Source organism: Mustelus asterias, chromosome 22 (genome assembly GCF_964213995.1).
Source record: "Mustelus asterias chromosome 22, sMusAst1.hap1.1, whole genome shotgun sequence".
NCBI classification, from domain to species: domain Eukaryota; kingdom Metazoa; phylum Chordata; class Chondrichthyes; order Carcharhiniformes; family Triakidae; genus Mustelus; species Mustelus asterias.
In genome coordinates this window covers 34,277,422-34,298,338 of record NC_135822.1, presented here as the reverse complement: position 1 = coordinate 34,298,338, position 20,917 = coordinate 34,277,422, and the positions used below count along the sequence as shown (strand labels likewise).

Here is a 20,917-nt window from a genome sequence, read left to right as displayed (position 1 = left end):
GGTGTGCTGATTAGGTGCATTGGCCATGGTAAATTCTCCCTCAGTGTACCCGAACAGGTGTGTGGCTACAAGGGGATTTCCGCAGTAACTTCATTGCAGTGTTAATGTAAGCCTAATTGCGACACTAATAAATAATAAATAAAATAAATTTTGAGACAGAATTGGAGGCAGATTATTGCTATAGAGGGTCGGGGCTCAAACAGATTCCCTGGGGAAGCCGGTTGGACTGTTTCCTCCAGGTGCTTATCTCATCACCCATGTGACCTCTGAACCATCTATCCCAGATGGATGCTGCAGTGAGATCGAGAGAGACAGCTATTTTGAGCTTATTTTCAAAGCCATTTTCAATGAAGCTGGTCAGGGGAAGGACCTGGTCATGCATGCTTTGCCCTCACCAAAAGCCAGCTTGTGCGGCTTTCAAGATTTTCTCCACCTCTGGCTTTAGCTGCTGTGAGAAGCTCTTAAGAACTCACAGCACACAGAGGGCAGAGATGTTGGTCCGTGACTTGAAGGTAAGTTTGGGTCCTTGTCTGGTTTTGGGAAGCTGATGACTTTGGACATGCATTAGGGTTTAGGCAGTCTTACTTCACAGCTAACCCTCGTGAGGAATTGAGTTTGCACAACAGCAGGCATGTGGGTCGAGGTGTTTGAAGAACTCGGGAAGAATGTTGTCATAGCCGGCAGCCATGACGGGCTTGATTTTTTTCTATCACTTTGTCCACTGCAGTGAAGGGTTCAGGGCATAATCTGAAATTGTAATGCCATCGAAAGGATCAAGTGGGAACTTAACATCTCTTTGATTTGATTTGATTTATTATTGTCACATGTATTAGCATACAGTGAAAAGTATTTCTTGTGTGCTACACATAGCGTACCATTCATAGAGAAGGAAAGGAGAGAGTGCAGAATGTAGTGTTACAGTCAAAGCTACAGTGTAGAGAAAGATCAACTTAGTGCGAGATAGATCCATTCAAAAGTCTGATGGCAGCCGGGAAGAAGCTGTTCTTGAGTCGGTTGGTACGTGTCCTCAGATTTTTGTATTTTTTTCCTGATGGAAGAGGGTGGAAGAGAGTATGTCCAGGGTGCGTAGGGTCCTTGATTAGCTGGCTGCTTTTCTGAGGCAGTGGGAAGTGTAGACAGAGTCAATGGATGGGAGCATCGGAACAGATTCTGCAACCAACGCAAAGCCCATTTTTCAGCCAATCTCCCAATCTCCCCTGGAGCTCACGGGACAGAAAGCTCCACCCCCCCCCCGCCCGCCCCGCTTCCCACCCCTGTATCTCCAATGGGAATTTCTCACAATCAGACCTCACCTTTCCATCAAGACTACTTACACCTACTGCGTAAATTCTAAAGCACCATTCCAACACCGCAGGGCAAAGCCCTCGGAATGGTTAAATGGGATCTACTTGGACTCGCCACAAATTTCAAAATGGCCCTGCAGAGCTCAGAGTTTCCTGCCTGTGCAATTCATAACCCCTCCCCTTTCTCCTCCCCCTTGCTGGAAAAATACAGGGTGGGATTTCCTCATCTGGGTCCCAACCCCATCTTTAAAAGTCTCCCAAGTCGGCTCATCTCTGCAAAGATCCACCCCTATTCTCCTCACACGCTATTGATGCTTTCGAAAAAGTGTGAATGTGGGCCACAAAAATTAGTTCCCAGTTACTTGTAATTAAAACATCCCGGGCTCAAAATAGACAGGCACAAAGAACTGGGCAGACATGCTTCATAGAAATGTCAATTTAAGGGTGGCTTGATCAAGGTTTGTAGGATGATGTGCGAGTGCTTAGTTAGGCCAAATAGTGGAACGGGGCTCATGTATTTACAGGCTAATACACCAAGCAAAACTATCATTTTCTTGTACGAAACGTTGGCTGGGTCTCAGTTAGAACATTGTGTTGTGTTTTGGGCTGGATTTTTCACTCCCCAGGCGGGTAGTTTGAGTTGAGAGATGTCCTGATTTGGCAGAGTAGCCTCAAGGCATTTTTACACCTAATTTCCGCTCCGGGGCAGCAACGCGGTGGTTAGATGGCATACTGCGGTTCCCTGGAACATAGGGGAGGCGATGGTCTAGCGGTATTGTCGCTAGACTAGAAATTTAGTTAATGTTCCGGGGACCCGGGTTCAAATCCCGCCACAGCTGATAGTGGAATTTGAATTCAATAAGAAATATCTGGAATTAAGAATCTACTGATGACTATGAAACCATTGTCGATTGTCGGAAAAATCCATCTGGTTCACTAATGTCCTTTAGGGAAAGAAATCTGCTGCCCTTACCTGGTCTGGCCTACATGTGACTCCAAACCCACAGCAATGCGATTGACTTTTAACTGCCCTCCAAGGGTAACTGGGGATGGGCAATAAATGCTGTGATGTGGAGATGCCGGCGTTGGACTCGGGTGAACGCAGTAAGAAGTCTCACAACACCAGGTTAAAGTCCAACAGGTTTAAAGTCCAACCTGTTGGATTTTAACCTGGCGTTGTGAGACTTCTTACAATAAATGCTGGCCAGCCAGCAACACCGATGTTCCACGAATGAATAATTATACACCCTGTTGTTTCAAAAGCTGTTGAACCCGTTAGTCTTCACCCTTTCTACCCCCATTCCATGCTCCCTCTGTGCCATTTTGTATCACCTCCATGTCCTCAATTCCCCCTCTAAGCCACCTATAACCCCCATGCCACCTATGGCAGAATTCAGGAGCCATGTGGGGATTAAAAGAAACTCTTAACAATTTAATTGACGTTCACTCGTGCGCACTTGATACTGAATAAAGACTCTCATTCATGAAACCCATTCAAAAATTTTAAATCTCACGTGTTCAATCTGTTATAAAAACAAACTACTATTTAATAACCACATCAAAGGCAGCCAATCCTTCAATAGCCTCTTTAAGCTGTCAATCAAAATGTTAACCCAGCAACCCCCCAATCCACCCCACCCCCCTGCTGAGACAATGCTTTGTGGGTTTTGAAACTTAGCCAAATATTTATAAGACCTCAGCTGTAGTAGCAGCCCATGGGGAATGTCAACAAACAACTCTATTGAAACTGCAGTAACAGTTGGTAATGGCTTTTTCTAACCTACAACAGATGACCTGTCAATTAAAGCTGTCCAGCAGAGGGTTTTTTTTTAACTCAAACTGACAGTTCCAGCTTGTTTTTTTTTGTGTTCAAAGAATTGGGAGAGAACTTCAGATCATGACGCTTAAACAGACCTTATCTTCCCGTCAAGAGTATTTACATCTCCTCCATAAATTCTAACGCACTACTCCAACACTGCAGGGCAAAGCCGTTGGAATAGTTAAATAGGATCTGTTTGAACTCAGCAATAATTTAAAATGGCCCTGCATGTTTCCTGCCTGTGCGATTCATAACCCGTCCCCTTCCCCTTCCCCCTCCCCCTTGCTGGATAAGGTCAGATCTGCTGGAAATATGGGGCGGGATTTCCGCATCCGGGCCCCACCGCCATCTTTAGACATCTCCCATGTTGGATTCTGCAAAAATCCACCCCTATTCTCCTCACACAGTGGGTGATATTGATGCTTTCGAAAGAGGGCAAATGTGGGCCACAAAATAAGTTCCCAGTTAATTTAAGTTAAAATATCCCAGGCTCAAAGCAGACAGGCACAAGGAGCTAGGTAGACATGCTTCACAGAGGTGTCAATTTAAGGGTGGCTTGATCGAGGCTTATAGGATGATAAGCTAGTGCTTAGCTAGAAAGTCTGAAATGAATAGGAAGGATCAGGACCACAATCTCAGGAGATGTGAAGGCAGACTCAGTTCAATGTTCGGAGGTAGTTTGTTTTGCTGAGAATACTGAACCGTTGGAACTTGCTGCAGTGTGTCATGACTCGCTGCGTTCCTTCATGCGAGATCTGGGTCAATGTTGTGGCATCCACCACCCTCTGGGGTAGCGAATTCCACAGATTCATGACACTTTGAGAGAAGTAGTTTCTCATCATCTCTGTTTTAAATCTGCCACCCCTTATCCTAAAACGATGACCTCTTGTTCCAGATTGCCCAACACGAGGAAACATCCGCTCTTTGTCAACTTTGTCAATACCTTTTAACATCTTATATGCCTCAATTAGATCTCCCTCCATTCTTCCAAACTCTGGAATATGGGTCTAAACTGTTCAATTTCCCTTCAGAAGACAAACCCCTCATCTCTGGAATTAATCAAGTGAACCTCCTCTGAATTGCCCCTAATGCCCCTACATCTCTCCTTAAGTGATAAATATAGAGGTCATAGAGTCATAGAGGTTTACAGCATGGAAACAGGCCCTTCGGCCCAACTTGTCCATGCCGCCCTATTTTTTAAACCCCTAAACTAATCCCAATTGCCCGCATTTGGCCCATATCCCTCTATACCCATCTTATCCATGTAACTATCTAAATGCTTTTTAAAAGACAACATTGTACCTGCCTCTACTACTACCTCTGGCAGCTTGTTCCAGACACTCACCACTCTCTGTGTTAAAAAATTGCCCCTCTGGGTACTTTTGTATCTCCCCTCTCCTCTTAAACCTATGACATTTAGTTTTAGACTCTCCTACTTTTGGGAAAAGATATTGACTATCTAGCTGATCTGTGCTCCTCATTATTTTATAAACCTCTATAAGATCACCCCTCAGCCTCCTACGCTCCAGAGAAAAAAGTCCCAGTCTATCCAGCCTCTCCTTATAACTCAATCCATCAAGTCCCGGTAGCATCCTAGTCAATCTTTTCTGCACTCTTTCTAGTTTAATAATATCCTTTTGATAATGGGTGACCAAATATAATGAATATATGCTGATTAGAGTTAAGGTGGAGGTTGAAAATGTTCCACACTAACCAATGGGGTTTGGAGGAAGCTCTGTAAGCGGAGCAGAGATGTAGTGAGATTGAGAGGTTTAAAATTCAAGAGGAAGGCTCACATTGGCTCTCAATACTGATGGCAGAATGGATTTGGCTAAGATTAATTGTTGGATCAAGCCCAAGATCAGATGTAATGCCTGCTCTTGTCAGTTTGGATCTAGCATGCCTCACGTGTAGGGACAATGAATTAGATTTGTTTTGAATTTGAATTGGTTTTTGGAGCAAGCAAGGAGATGGATAAAGGACTCATCCTATCCACTGCGCATTGGCTTTGTAACCCTGAGAAAGTAATACAATATTTAAATAAAAACAGGTGGAATGGAAACAAAGGGTAGCAATAGAAGGGAGTCAGCAAGGTACAAGGAGTACAAGCTTGGACGTAGGGCTGTTGAGGTTTGCAGATGTGTAAGACCATGATGGATTAAGGTTATGGTTGTGTGAATTAAACCAAGAAACGTTCAGCGTGAGACTTCAGTGTGGGCGGCACAGTGGTTAGCACTGCTGCCTCGCAGCGCCAGGGACCCGGGTTCACCCAGCCTCGGGTGATTGTCTGTGCGGAGTTTGCACATTCTCCCCGTGTCTGCTTGGGTTTCCTTCGGGTGCTCCGATTTCCTCCCACACTCCAAAGATGTGCAGGTTAGGTGCCATGCTAAATTGATCCTTAGTGACCAAAGGTGTGTCGGTTAGATGGATTGTTAAATACGTGGAGTTACGAGTTTACTGGGATAGGGCCTGGGTAAGATGCTCTGTTGGAGAATCGGTGCAGACTCGATGGGCTGAATGGCCTCCTTCTGCACTCTAGGGATTCTGTGATTGTACAGTATTCACAGTTGCACAGCAAGAATGTACGTATCAGCAAAGCTTACTGTACAGCACAGAAATGTTGCATTTATAGGGTATTGCTGTACTTGAACACTGCACAGATCTTGTAGTTAGGCTGTTTCTCTCATATTCACAGTTCAGGAGCAGCCTACGAGTGTGAAAATAAAATCAGCTGAAGCATTCATGACAGAAAAAAAACAGTAAATGCATACTTCAATGAATTTGAAATACCTGAGTGAATAAGAGTGCATTGAATGGAAGCTGAAAGCCTTTGGTTAGGAGGTGAGACCGCATTTTATTCATAAGATTATTCAGAAGTGTAGCCCACACATTTCGGTAATACATAATGGCATTGTGCTTCATGTCTCCCTCCCTCACAGTTCATTCCCCCACGCCCACACTATCCCTTCAAGTCTGGAAACAGTCATTGCCCATGCTGGAAGGAGTTGTGTGGAAAACGAGCTTCATCTTTCCCGGGCAACGTGAGAATGGGGACCCCGCGTAAACCCACCTCTTCATCTGCTCGAAAGAGTCAATTGCAATCCTCTAATGGCCTTGAGGTCGGACCAAAGTGAAGCTTAATCTTACTTAATTCAAGGAAAGGAGAAGGCTACTCCTGACAACAGCTGTGTTCAGCATTAATAAGTATTGTTCTTAAAACTGGAGACAGATAAAAGGCTTGTTGCTAAGGCAGAAACAGAGAGCATGATCAGAGATTCAGGGCTGTCATGTGACAGCTTTCCCTCTGCCTCCTGTTTCCCTTGGAACGAGACTCTGTACTCAAACTGATTTAACCTGATTGTTCCTCGAGTTTCACACACCGGGCAGCTTTCCCAGTATTCTCACAGAAGTTAACTTCCAGGCATCTAGTTTTAAGTTTTTTTCATTTATTAGTGTTACAAGTAGGCTTCCATTAACACCGCAATGAAGTTACTGTGAAAATCCCCTAGTCGCCACACTCTGGCACCTGTTTGGGTACACTGAGGGAGAATTTAGCATGGCCAAAGCACCCTAACCAACACATCTTTCAGACTGTGGGAAGAAACCGGAGCACCCGGAGGAAACCCAAGCAGACACGGGGAGAACGTGCAGACTCCGCACAGACAGTGACCCAAGCCTAGAATTGAACCCGGATCCCTGGCGCTGTGAGGCAGCAGTGCTAACCACTGTGCCAAAATGTCCTGAAGAGCGAGCACGTGGTGTCCATGAGCGCCGTTGAGGCCTTCCGTGCTCATTGGGCCCCACAGGGACTGGGGTGCATTATTGACCCCTTTAATCGTATTTCAGTTTGATGTTTTAAAGTTTCCTTTAAGCTTTGTTTTTTTGTTTTGGATGGTTCCCCACCCTTTCGAAGGGGCTGTCCCTTTTGCTGTGGGCCTCATTTAGTTTGATTTGATTAGCCAAAAAGATTGGCATCTAAGACTATTTGATGGCTGATCTGATCGTGCCTCTCGTGACCTTGCAGCCAAACAGAAATGTGTTACCAGCTATTGCAGAGCTTACCTGCCCCGAAGGGAAGGCTCCAGCTGGCATGGGGAAGGGAGGGGTGGTGGTGGAGGCGGCACCACTCTCAGATTTTGGGCCCAGTGGCGATCAGAGGTAATTCCCTCCCCAAAGAGGGCAGGGATTCAGGCATCAGACATCAGGAGGGCCCAGGAGTTGAAGGGGAGACAGGAAGGAAATGTAGGCCCAAGCCTCAACATAAGGTCTACTGCTGCAGATGCAGCTACCAGGATTCAGCTTACTAAGTGTGCCTCTATGGACTAAGATGCATTAAAAAATCACAATAAATAGGTGCGCCCATTCAATCAGGCCTAAGTCTGCCCAATAGGGTCCCATGCTGGGAGGAGCTAATTACTCAGGGGTCACCTGACACTCATAAAGGGGCGGTCTGTACCCCAAACCCCAATATACTATATATATATATATATATATATATATGTCACAATGAACCAGAACCACAGAACTTTCTGGAAAGGTGGTCACAGGGATCTGTGCCCTGTTGGCCGAAGACCTCATCCCTCATTGCACTGGTCACCATGCCCTGTCAGTAACTATTAAAGTAACTGGGGCCTTGATCTGAATAAGATCTCAGTGCATGGCAGACGCAGTATTATATGGATAAATGTGAGGTTATCCACTTCGGTAGCAAAAACGGGAAGGCAGGTTATTATCTGAATGGTTATAAATTAGGAGAAGGAAGTGTGCAATGAGACCTGGGTGTCCTCATACACCAATCACTGAAGGTAAGCATGCAGGTGCAACAGGCAGTAAAAGAGGTAAATAGTGTGTTGGCCTTCATAGGATTCGAGGAGCAGAAATTTCTTGATGCAATTATACAGGGCCTTGGTGAGATCACACCAGGAATATTGTGTGCAGTTTTGGTCTCCTTATCTGAGGAAGGGTGTTCTTGCTCTAGAAGGAGTGCAGAGAATGTTTACCAGGCTGATTCCTGGGGTGGCAGGACTGATGTTTGAGGAGAGACTGAGTCGGTTAGGATCGTATTCGCTCGAGTTCAGAAGAATGAGGGGGGAATCTCATAGAAACCAATAAAATTTTCACAAGGCTAGACAGGGTAGATGCAAGAAGATTTCCCGATGATGGGGGTGCCCAGATCCAGGGGTCGCAGTCTGAGGATACAGGGTAGACCGTGGAGAGGGGAATGTGCAATGAGAGGCATGGACAGGTTGGACAGGTCAGAAGCTTTTTCCCAGGCTGGAAGAGTCAATTACTAGGGGGCATAGGTTTAAGGTGCGAGGGGCAAAGTTTAAAGGAGATGTACGAGTCAAGGTTTTTACACAGAGGATGGTGGGTGCCTTGAACTCGCTGCCGGGGGATGTAGTGGAAACAGATACGATAGTGAGTTTTAAGGGGCGTCTAGACAAATACATGAATAGGATGGGAATGGAGGGATATGGTCCCTGGATGGGTTGGGGGTTTTAGTTTAGTCGGGCAGCATGATCAGTGCAGGCTTGGAGGGCCAAAGGGCCTGTTCCTGTGCTGTAATTTTCTTTGTTTGTTCTTTGTTTGAAACCTGGGTGTCCTCATACACCAGTCACTGAAGGTAAGCATGCAGGTACAGCAGGCAGTAAAAAAGGCCTTCATAGCGAGAGGATGAGGAGAAATTTATTCACCCAGAGAGTGGTCAGCCGACGGAATTCACTATCACAGAAAGCAGTTGAGGCCAAAACATTGAATATTTTCAAGAAGCAGTTAGATATAACACTTGAGGTGAAGGGGATCAAATGATATGGGGGGATGGTGAGATCAGGCTAATGAGTTGGATAATCAGCCATGATCATAATGAATGGTGGAACAAGCTCAAAGGGCTGAATGGCCTTCTCCTGCTCCTATTTTCTACATTTCTAGGTTTCACCTGCCCACTGGAAATCTGAATTTTAGTCAGTTTCCTGGTGGAGGCAGGATTTAAATCCAGCTCCTGATCCCTGTGTCAGTGGTGAAATTTCAACTCCGGGTGCAAGTCGGGACTGACAGACTGAGGGAGCGGAGGGAAGGATCTATCCTTCCTGCTTTGAGTGAGAGTGTTGAATTATGCAATTGGAAGATTCCCAAAATTGCTACTTTGCTTGTTCAGTTTGTCAAAAGAAAAATGTGGTGAACAGTCATTACTGAGCCAAAGGCTTTCATTCTGTTCCATTAGAAACTCGTCCTGCCTATTAATAATCATTCTGATTTACTCTAAAACGAACTGGGGCAATCGGCCTAATTTCCTCAAACCAAAATACCCATGTTCAATTCAGCTTTCGGATGGTGAAATGAGATAAGTGCATTTTAGGAGCTTTTATAAAAGATGTGAAGTTTTCTTTTCTGTAATCTTTTGAAGGCAAACCACATTACATGAACTTCTATGACTATAATCATTGCCTAACCCAATCTCAAGGAACTGACAGCACATATTAGAACCATCTGATTGCTGTTCCCTTGCAGTTGGTATTCTGACTCATTTCATACTCACGATGGCTGAATTTTCGTGGTGAAGGTGATGTTGCGTTGCCAAGGCCTAAAGTTGGACCCTTGGGTCGTGTACTGTCACTGGTGGTCAACTGAGGACAGTGGCCCTTCCCTCAGAGGCACTGGTCCAATTGGAGGACTGGCATCTCACACCACTAGCAATGGCCAAGGCTTAGGTCACATCTCAGGGGAAAGGACCGTGCACCTTTCCCCTCAAAGAGAGGCTGAGGGAAGCCATAGCCAGGTACGTAGGCCCTGGTGGTTGGGGGAATTGGGTCATGATGTACAGGCAGTACTCTTGCCATGGTGACGGCCAGGGGGGCCTCTCTCTGGGCAGTTGAGTGCCCATGAAGGAAGCCCCCAGCAGCACCCCCGCCCCCCCCTCCCCACTTCTCAGTACCCACTAGGAGGCTGCCAGGGTTTACCTTGCAGTCTCCCCAATGGGGCACTAGGCCCTCCCGTCAAGAGTGAGCACTGGTTCCTTGACTGTCTGGTAGATGGGTGTGCTACCAAGGTTCCTGCTGCTGACAGCCTGCCATGGTGGTGGGAAGGCGTTGAGTTCTTCTCCCCTGTTGCGATCCCAGTCCTTCCTGCATCCCAGCACATCCCTAATGGGAGCAGGAAAATTCAGCCGACGCTCTCTGGCTCTAAGTTTGCTGGTTAGATTCTAGTGTACTCTTTAAATAAAACTAATAATCAATCGATTAAACAAAAAAATGACAGGGGTGACAGCCCCTGGTGGAGTACAGTAACTAAACTAAAACGTCAAAAGAAAACGAAGCCAATGAAAATGTCACCCCCGGGATAATGATGCACTCCAGCACCTGCGGTGTCGACTGGTCACGGAAGGTCTGACGCAGTGCACTCTCTAGGGACACCTGACCATCAACATTGGAGAGCGGCAGAGAGTTGGGTTGGATTGGCAGTCCGCTGTGTGGACTGTGTTAACCAGTCAGGCCCACGAGCAGGCTTATAAGGAGGTCTTCCTCCCTCCTCGCTCCGCTCCGCACCGGGTCATCGAAGATTCAGAGGGTGCGGCTGAACTACAACCAAAGGTCAAGGAGCAGCCTCTTCAAAGCTAGCTGCAACCGCGGGCAATCTATATAAAGGTGGAACATGGATTCCGCTTGGTCACAGAAAAAGTGTGCGGCCTTAGGGTGGGGAGGATGGGGGGTGTCCGTGAACCACTAGATTCTCGAATATGTACTGAAGGGATTTGAAGCTTTAAAGTCCAAACCTTTAAGCGACCATTCTCCCCACTGAATACTGGGGCCGCTGACAATCAGTGCAGTGGTGGCATTCTAATGTGCATACTTTTTAATTTCCCCGAACCTCTCAACCTGCAGATCCCGCAAGACATGATCATCAAGACACGGGGGCGGCACGGTAGCACGGTGGTTAGCACTGCTGCCTTACAGCGCCAGGGACCCGGGTTCAATTCCGGCCTCGGGTCTCTGTGGAGTTTACACATGCTCCCTGTGTCTGCGTGAGTTTCTTCCAGGTGCTCCGGTTTCCTTCCACTGTCCAAAGATAAGCAGGTTAGGTTGATTGGCCATGCTAAATTGACGCAAGTGTCAGGAGATTAGCAGGGTAAATACATGGGGTTACACGAATAGGGCCTGGGTGGGATTGTGGTCAGTGCAGACTCAATGGGCCGGATGGCCTCCTTCTGCACTGTAGGGATCCTATGATTCTATGATCTAAGTTGCTTGCCAAATGGCCATTTTCCGTCTGCAAGGTAGACGGGTGATTTCATCCTGAAAACCAACATGGTTTCCTGCTCTCACCTACATCCAAAACAGTGAGGTTTTCTTTTCAAATGGCATCACTAGACAGCAATCAGGAACTGGTTTGATGCTGTCCAGTTCCAGGCCACCAAATTGCTTGAGTTGAGATTGGCAACTGGTTCCTCCTGTTCCATAGCGGTTGCTACTATAATGGGTGTCCCTTTATCTGCTAAGCGATGAGGGAGACCTGCAGGAAGGCCGGGCTGATGCACAAGTTTATCTTACAGAATCCCAAAACACAAGGAACGCAACGGTACAAACCATTCTTAGTCACGTGACCTTGCTGGCTGCCTAATAGTTATGAAGTGTAATGTGATTCGGACCAGTTGCTTGGTGGTAAGTCAGATTTCTACGTAAGTACTTTATATAGACAAGCTAATTACGGAAACATTAAGGATCAGCAAGATTAAACTGTACACCAACAGATGCTGCTCAGTCAAAGCGAGTCAGTTTCCTTGCTCCAATTCAAGTGGTTTCATATTCGACTAATATTCGACTAATTTCATATCATATTCAACTATCCAAAGATAGCCCAAAGATGTGCAGCTTAGGTGGTTTGGTCATGCTAAATTGCCCTTTAGCATCCCAAGATGTGTAGGTTAGGTGGATTAGTGGGGTAAATACGTAGGAATACAGGAATAGGACAGGGAGTGGGCTTGGGTGGGATGATCTGTTAGAGAATTGGTGCAGACTTGATGGACCGAATGGCCTACTTCTGCACTGTAGGAATTCTATGGTTAGTGGTTAGTGCTTAGCACTGCTGCCTCACGGCGCCAGGGACCTGGGTTCGATTCCCAGCTTGGGTCACTGTCTATGTGGAGTTTGTACGTTCTCCCCGTGTCTGCGTGGGTTTCCTCCAGGTGCTCCGGTTTCCTCCCACACTCCAAAGACGTGTGGGTTACGTGGATTGGCCATGGTAAATTGCCCCTTAGTGTCCCAAGATTTGTATAGATAGATGGATTAGCTCTGGTAAATGTATGGGGATGGTAGTCTTCGGTATCTTGTCTGCTTGTATAATGTATGGGGATACAGGGATAGGTGGGGGAGAGGGCCTGGGTAAGATACTTTGTCAGAGAGTCAGTGCAGACCCAATAGGCTGAATGGCCTTTTCTGCATTTTAGGGATTCTATGATTCTATGATTAATCAACTTAACCTCTGATCATAGTTTAATCCTTTCATCCCAATGTGTCTCCTTGTATTTCCCACCACCGGAAAAGCTTAGCTCTACCGTCCCAAACAATTCCTTTCAAAATCCTAAAAATAAACTCAGTCACCTCATCCCTTAACCTTTTTACATTCCAGGGAATGCAAGGCTAGTTGATGAAATCTCTCCTCATAATCTGAATCTGGTCGTCCAGGTCACATCCAGGTGAACTGGCTGTGCACTCTTTTCAATATATCTTCATAAAGTGTCGTGCCCTGAACTCTATACAAGGCCCCAGATGTAGTCTAACCTATGCCTTGTTCAGTAGTTCCCTCCCCACTGTACAGTAATCCTCTGGTTATGAAGGCAAGCATCCCATTAACAGTTTCGATTTTTGGTTTATACCTGACCACTACATTTTGATAACCTGTACATCTGAACTCACTTTACAGTTCCATTGCCACTAACTTAATCTATTGATGTCTCTTATGTTTACACTGCTTACCATGCCACCAATCTTTGTGTCATCGGCACACTTGGATATATGGCTGTCGGTTGTGTTATCTAAATCATTAATAAACATGGTGAATGGTTTAGATTCCAATACAGATCCTAGTGGAAAACCACCAGTCACTTTCCTTCCATTAACAGTATTTATCCCTTATCACTTACACAGAGAGTGGTAGGCATCTGGAACATGCTGCCAGGGGTGGTGGTGTAGGCAGATACGATAGGGGCTTTTAAGGGGTTTTTAGATAAGCACATGAATATGCAAGGCATAGAGGGATATGGGCCAAGGGCAGGCAGAAGGGATTAGTTTAATTTGGCATCATGTTCAGCACAACATCGTGTGCTGTACTGTTCTGCTCTATGGTCTATGGTTTATGTTCTATGTTCTATATTCCATGTTCTCTGTCCTGTGTTATCCATTACTCATACTCTCTAGGCTGAGTTTTACCACTGGCTTTAAGACTCTGCAACCTGTCGAAAAGGGGGTTCCGAGTCTGCACCCGCCCGCAGTGGGACAACCTCGGCAATTTTAACACAGACTACTCTCCAATCAGAGAGGTGGCATCTCTGAAGCCTCACTAGTCCCAGTGGGAGAGTTGGATGTTGCTGAAGGAAACCTCAGGGTCAGGTAAGTCAGTTGAAACTTCGGGGGCTGCAGGATGGGGTTAGAGGGGTCGGGTAATGGAACTTCTCTAGGTAGATCTTTGGGTGGCAGTGAGGCTGACCTCACTGCCCACACCACTCTCTTTGGATCCTGGCTCCTCTGGCTCCAGTAGAGCGAGGGCAGCTGAAGAGAAGCTACCTCCCTGGCACCCTCTCCAACGAGGGCTGTCCCGCTATTGGCAAATTGCTAGCAGCTCTGTAAACTGGCCTCCAAATGGGCCTTAACTAGGCCTTAACTCCTCTGGGGAGTGGTCAGCCAATCCACCTTGCTGTCTGTTGCTGGGCAATTGACACCGACAAAACCCCTCATTATTTTACTAGCCCACTCGCCTCTGCTCCTGCCACCAAAAAAAAACAGGAAATTCAACACTCTTTTTCAACTCCCATCAACTTTTCGTCCAAGTCAATAATTTGCCTTCAATTCCATTAGCTTTAATTTAGCAAACATCTCTTTGACTGCTTTCCGAATGTCCATTTCAATGAGATAGATAGACATTCTCCTGTCTACTACTTAGTTACTTCCTCAAAAAATTCAGTTAGTTTCGTTCGACGTGACCTGCCCTGAACAAGATCATGTTGCCTCTTTCTAATCAGCTCAGACTGCTCTGAGTACTCGATCACTCTGTCCTTAATTATTGTTTTCAATAATTAAGGAGGCGATGGCTCGTGGTATTATCGCTAGACTATTATCCAGAAACTCAGCTAATGTTCTGGGGACCAGAGTTTAAATCCCGCCACGGCAGATGGTGGAATTTGAATTCAATAAGAAAAAATATCTGGAATCTACTGATGACCATGAAACCATTGTCGATTGTCGGAAAAATCCATCTGGTTCGCTAATGTCCTTTAGAGAAGGAAATCTGCTGTCCTTACCCAGTCTGGCCTGTGTGTGACTCCAGAGCCACAGCAATGTGGTTGACCCTCAACTGCCCTCGGGCAATGAGGGATGGGCAATTAATGCTGGTCAGCCAGCGACGCCCATGTCCCACGAATGAATTTTTAAAAACTTTGTCACAAGTGATAAGTAAAGTTTATTTATTAGTCACAAGTGGCTTACATTTACACTGCAATGAAGTTACTGTGAAAATACCCTAGTCGCCACACTCCGGCGCCTGTTCAGGTACACTGAGGGAGAATTTATCATGGCCAATTCAGCTAACCTGCACATCTTTGGACTGTGGGAGGAAACCGGAGCACCCGGAGGAAACCCACGCCGACACGGAGAGAATGTGCAAACTCCACAGTGACCAAGCCAGGAATCGAACCCGGGTCCCTGATGCTGTGAGGCAGCAGTGCTAACCACTGTGCCACCGTGCCGCCCTTTGTTAGACTCATAGGTCTTAAATTCATAGTCACTCTCTCTCAACTCTCTTAAATAATGCAAATTAAGTAATTTGGAATGCTTCAATCTAAAGGGAGAATTCCCGAATCAAGAGAGTTTTGGAAGATTATGGCTAAAGTCTTTGTATTTTCTTCACCTAGTCTCAGAACCCGCAAGGTGAAAGCCAACAGGTCTTTGGGATTTCTATATCTTTCATTGCATTATTTTATATTGTTTCCTTGCTTATATTAACTTTATTCAGCTCCAGAAGTATCATTAATATATTTAGTATATTAATATCTGAGAATTTTATTTTCTTAATTAACTGGGAAGATAACAATAAAAGTTCGGGAATGTAGGAAATTGTAGGAACTCAAAGATGGTCTCAAGTCTCTACTTTGAACTCAACCTGACCACCAAACTTCCCATCGTTTCCCGTAAATGTTCTGTGCCAGAAACACAGCCAACTGGCTCTTTCACCCAATCGCACTCAATGGTTTTTCATTAGATTCCGCTAGACTTCCTTTATTTCTCCTAATTTCCTTCAGGTAGGATCTGCTCCTCCAGAGAAAGGTCTTCCTCTACATCGTAAGAATAGCAAAACGCTGAATGTCGATAAAAGAAACATGTATATGGTTCTACCAAGCATATCACACTGAGGAAGGTCTTGTGACTCAGTGGTAGTGTCCCTCCCTCCCTCTGGGCTAACAAGCTCTGGGCTCAAGTCCCATTTCAGAAGTTGACAGTCGTAGATGCTACGTTCGTACCAAGTTGATTGTTGGCCTGTTCCGATGGTGCCCACTAAGAGATCTTGATGCTGCTGGGACTCCCAGTCGGATTGGGCCCCAGTGGGATTTCTTTTTAATATTCACTCCAGGGACAAGGGCATCGCTGGCCGGCCAGCATTTATTGCCCATCCCTAGTTCCCCTTGAACTGAATGGCTTGCTGGGCCATTTCAGAGGGCAGTTGAGAGTCAACCACTTTGCTGTGGCTCTGGAGTCACACGTAGGCCAGACTGGGTAATGACGGCAGACTTCCTTCCTTAAAGAATATTAATGAACCAGATGGGTTTTTCCAACAATTGACAATGGTTTCAAGGTCATCAGTAGATTCTTAATTCCATTGAATTCAAATTCCACCATCTGCCGTGGCGGGATTCGAACTCGGGCCCCCAGAACATTAGTTGAGTTTCTGGATTAATAGTCTAGCAACAATACCACTAGGCCATCATGTGGAGAAGGTAGACATGGAGCATTTTCTCTGCTTCTCCTGCACCCCCTCCTTCCTGGTCATATATACCCCCAAGTGCGATTGGAATAGAATAGAATCCTAACAGTGCAGAAGGAGGCCATTTGGCTCATCAAATCTGCACCGACTCTCCATAAGAGCATCTTACTCAGGCCCATACCTATCCCCGTAATCCCCCACCATGGCGAATCCACCCAACCTTCACATCTAGGACCAATTTAACATGGTCAATCAAGCTAACCTTCACATCTTTGGACTGTGGGAGGAAAGCAGAGCACCCGGAGGAAACCCACACAGACACGGGGAGAATGTGCAGACTCCACACAGAGAGTCACCCAAGGCTGGAATTGAACCCGGATCCCCGGCACTGTGAGGCAGCAGTGCTAACCACTGTGCCACCGTGCCACCCTCATATTGGAGTCATACTTTACAGGATATCTGCTAACGATCTATCATCATTTTAAAAGTTCAATGTGTTAACTGATTTTGTTGCCTTCAGACATCTCTGAGATTGTTTCATCGTGTTAAGCTGATGAGACGATGTCCCAAATGATTGGATAATCCTGGGCTAAACACGGTCGGGTTTTCCATATGCGCTGCTGGCCCAGAAGGCCAACTGTGTGGAGTTGTAAACTCAGCCCTGATCATGAGTAATCCATATAAAAGCAGACAGCGGGGCTGCACGGTGAATGTAGAAAACCAATCTCCACAATTTGCAACCTCACTATTCTTCCCCTATAAAGAGACACTATAAAAGAGACACATGTACATCCTCAAAGACTGATATTATTGTATCGGATTTGTGAGCCTTGGTTCACAGTTTATAAGCAAAGCCAAACGATTTCATGAAAAAAAGACATTGCATTGGCTACTTCATAAGCAACGAGATTATCTTGGTGCAGCTTGATAAGTATGTCTAAAATCGGCCCCGCAGGTGGAGGAGGTGGTTAAGAAGGCGTATGGTGTGCTGGCCTTTATCAATCGAGGGATTGAGTTTAGGAGTCCGGGGATAATGATGCAGCTATATAAGACCCTCGTCAGACCCCACTTGGAGTACTGTGCTCAGTTCTGGTCGCCTCACTATAGGAAGGATGTGGAAAAGATTGAAAGGGTGCAGAGGAGATTTACAAGGATGTTGCCTGGATTGAGTGGCATGCCTTATGAGGATAGGCTGAGGGAGCTCAGTCTTTTCTCCTTGGAGAGACGAAGGATGAGAGGAGACCTAATAGAGGTGTATAAGATGTTGAGAGGCATAGATCGGGTGGACTCTCGGAGGCTTTTTCCCAGGGTGGAAATGTCTGCTACGAGAGGACACAGGTTTAAGGTGCTGGGGTGTAGGTACAGGGAAGATGTTAGGGGTAAGTTTTTCACACAGAAGGTGGTGGGCGAGTGGAATTGGCTGCCGTCAGTGGTGATGGAGGCGAACTCAATAGGGTCTTTTAAGAGACTCCTGGATGAGTACATGGAGCTTAATAGGATGGAGGGTTATAGGTAGGTCTAGAAGGTAGGGATGTGTTCGGCACAACTTGTGGGCCGAAGGGCCTGTTTGTGCTGTAGTTTTTCTATGTTTCTATGTCCAAAGTGTTTCATTAAAGCTGTCTCTTAATTGGACGCAGCTTCATTGCATTCACCCAATAACCAAGCGTTTGTGAAGATTTCCTTCGCATGTTCCTTCTTGGGAACAGTGCAAGCTTTTTCTGTAAGATTTGCATCATTACTCATGTCGCAATTGGGCAAAATCACACCATAAATGTTTTTACATGCTCCACAAAACAAGGAAAGATAAAAATCAGAGGATCGCTACAGCGCAGAAGGAGGCCGTTCAGCCCATCATGTCTGCACTGACTCTTTGGAAGAGTATCCCACTCAGGACCTCCCCTCCGCCCTATCCCCATAACCCTGGCTATTTTACCATGGCTAATCCCTCTAACCTGCACATCTTTGGACACTAAAGCGGCAATTTAACACGGCCAATTCGCCTAACCTGCCATCTTTGGACTGTGGGAGGAAACCGGAGCACCCGGAGGAAACCCGCGCAGACACAGGAAGAATGTCAAACTCCACACAGTCACCCAAGGACGGATTCGAACCCGGGTCCCCGGCGCTGTGAGGCAGCAGTGCTAACCATTGTGCCACCGTGCTTGCATTGATAGGCGTGTATTTATAGTGCGTCTTTCGAGACCTAAACATGCCCAAAGCACTTTCCAGCCAATGAGTGATCTTCGAAGTGTTGTAATCTAAGGAAATGCAACAGCCAATTCGAACACAGCAAACTCCCATGGACAACACAGAGATAATGGGCAGTTAATTTGCTGAGATGCTGATGTGCAGTCTAAGGTTATGAATGTTTAATTATTCTGTATTACAATTCTGGCCATCTGCTATCACTATTTATTTATTGGTGGACCCGTTCCCCCACCATTTTGAAATGAGAGTAGACCTTTTCATTTGGTGAATTGGAGACATCATTGGTGAGGTACAATAACCAATACCAGCTTTTATTTAATCATTCAGGATGACAAGGCCAGCATTTATTCCCCATCATCTATTGTCCTCAAGAAGTAATGGTATTGAGCCACCTCCTCAAATCCAACTGAGTGACTTGCTAGGCCCCTGAAGTGTCAATCATATTGCTGTGGGTCTGGAGTCACGTGTAGGCCAGACCAGGTAAGGACGGCAGATTGCCTCCCTTTAAGTGAACCAGACGTACTATTACAACAATCCTGCAATTTCATGTTCATCACAGCTAGATTTTTACTCATTAATTATTAAATTAATTGAATTTAAATTCCCCAGCCGCCATGTTGGGGTTGCATAGAGAATCCTACAGAGCAGAAGAAGGCCATTCAGCCCATCAAATCTTCAACGACTCTCAGACAGAACATCCTACTTAGGCCCATTCTCCTGCCCTATCCCCATAATGCAAAGCATTTGCCCCGCTAATCCCCTAATCTACACATTTTGGGACGCGAAGGAGCAATTTAACATGGCCAATCCACCTAACCTGCACATCTTTGGACTGTGGGAGAAAACCAGAGCATCCGGAGGAAACCCACGCAGACACGGGAAGAACATGCAAACTCCAAACATACAGTGACCCGAAGCCGGAATCGAACCCATGTCCCTGGCGCTGTGAGGCAGCAGTGCTAACCACTGTGCCACCGTGCCATCCCATGGGTGGAATTTTCCTGGCATTTTCCACCGACGGGATCTTCCAATCCTGCCAAAGGCTGCGCCTGCTACAGAAAAACCCACTGCCTGTGTCTCTGGATCAATTACCTAGGCCTTACCCAGCAATGTAACCAGAACGTTACTTTCCCCATAGTTGCAAATCAAAGTAGCTGGTGTGCATGAAGCCTGCAGAAATGAAATAGACAAAAAATAAAATCACAATTGAATTAACTTTGGTTCACCTATGCTTTCTTGCCTACTGAGATAGCGCAACTATCCACCACATTACCTGCAAGACTCCAGTAAAACTATTCAGGATCCTTATAGAGTCAAAGAGTCACAGAGTAATTTTGGCAAAGAAGGAGGCCATTTGGCCCATTAAGCCCATGCTGGCTCGCAATAGAGCAATCCAGTTTGTCGTACTCCCTCGCTTGATTCCTGTAGTCCAGCAAGTTTATTTCTTGCAAGTACTCATCCAATTTCCTCAAGGAATCATTGATTGTTTCTGCAATCCCTTGTGGGGCAATGAGTCCCAAATCATTCCCACTGGCCGAGTAAAGAAGGTCTATTTCATGCTTCCCCTGCATCCCTTGCCCAAAATCTTAAATTGTGTCCCCTAGTCCTTGTACAGTCGGCTAACAGGAAAGAATATCCTGTCTATCTTATCTAAGCCTGCCATTTTCTTGCACACCGCTATCGAATCTCTTCTTGCTTGCTTTGCTCCAAGGGGAAGAACTCCAACTTGTCCAATTGAACCTTGTCAGCACCCCCCGTCCCGCACCCACCCCCTGCCAAACCCGCACATTGCTTGAACCATCTGATAAATCTTCCACGCACCACCTTTCCTATCTCACACCTTTCCTAAATGTGGTGACCAGAACTGGGTGCAATACACTAGTTGGGGCCAAACCAAAGCTTTATTTGGCACCAGCATAACTCCCCTGCCTTTGTGCACAAAGCACCTATTTGTGAAGCTTAAGAGCCCATGTGCTTTGTTAACCACTCTGCCATTTTCAAAGATCATACACGTGTAGCCCCAAGTCCCTCATTTCATAGAATCATAGAATCCCTACAGTGCAGAAGAAGGCCACTCGGCCCATCAAGCCTGCGCCAATAACAATTCCACCCAGCTCCTATCCCCGTAACCCCACGTATTCACCCTATTAATCCCCCTAATCTACACATCTTGGGACACTAAGAGGCAATTTAGCATGGCCAATCCACCTAACCTGCACATCTTTGGAGTGTGGGAGGAAACGGGAGCACCCAGAGGAAATCCACGCAGACACAGGGAGGACGTGCAGACTCCACACAGTCACCTGCAATGATTCCCGCAGTGGATTGGACAGTAAAGTTTACCTCGACGTTTCTGATAATGCTGCACTCTCTCAGTAGATCACTGCGGAATCAGCCTGGG

General features: G+C 46.1%; 1 protein-coding gene across 1 annotated transcript in view; it reads right to left on the bottom strand.

The window, feature by feature from the left end:
* Positions 1 to 20,087, bottom strand: part of ajap1 (adherens junctions associated protein 1) — a 127,431-nt gene extending 107,344 nt beyond the window's left edge. Inside the window, exons 1-2 of the mRNA XM_078239716.1 lie at positions 19,899 to 20,087; positions 19,620 to 19,686 (exon numbers count right to left, since the gene is read on the bottom strand). Coding sequence (XP_078095842.1) covers positions 19,620 to 19,686; positions 19,899 to 20,087 — 256 coding nt within the window. The remainder of the gene's footprint in view (positions 1 to 19,619; positions 19,687 to 19,898) is intronic.
* Between the last annotated feature and the right edge of the window lie 830 nt (positions 20,088 to 20,917).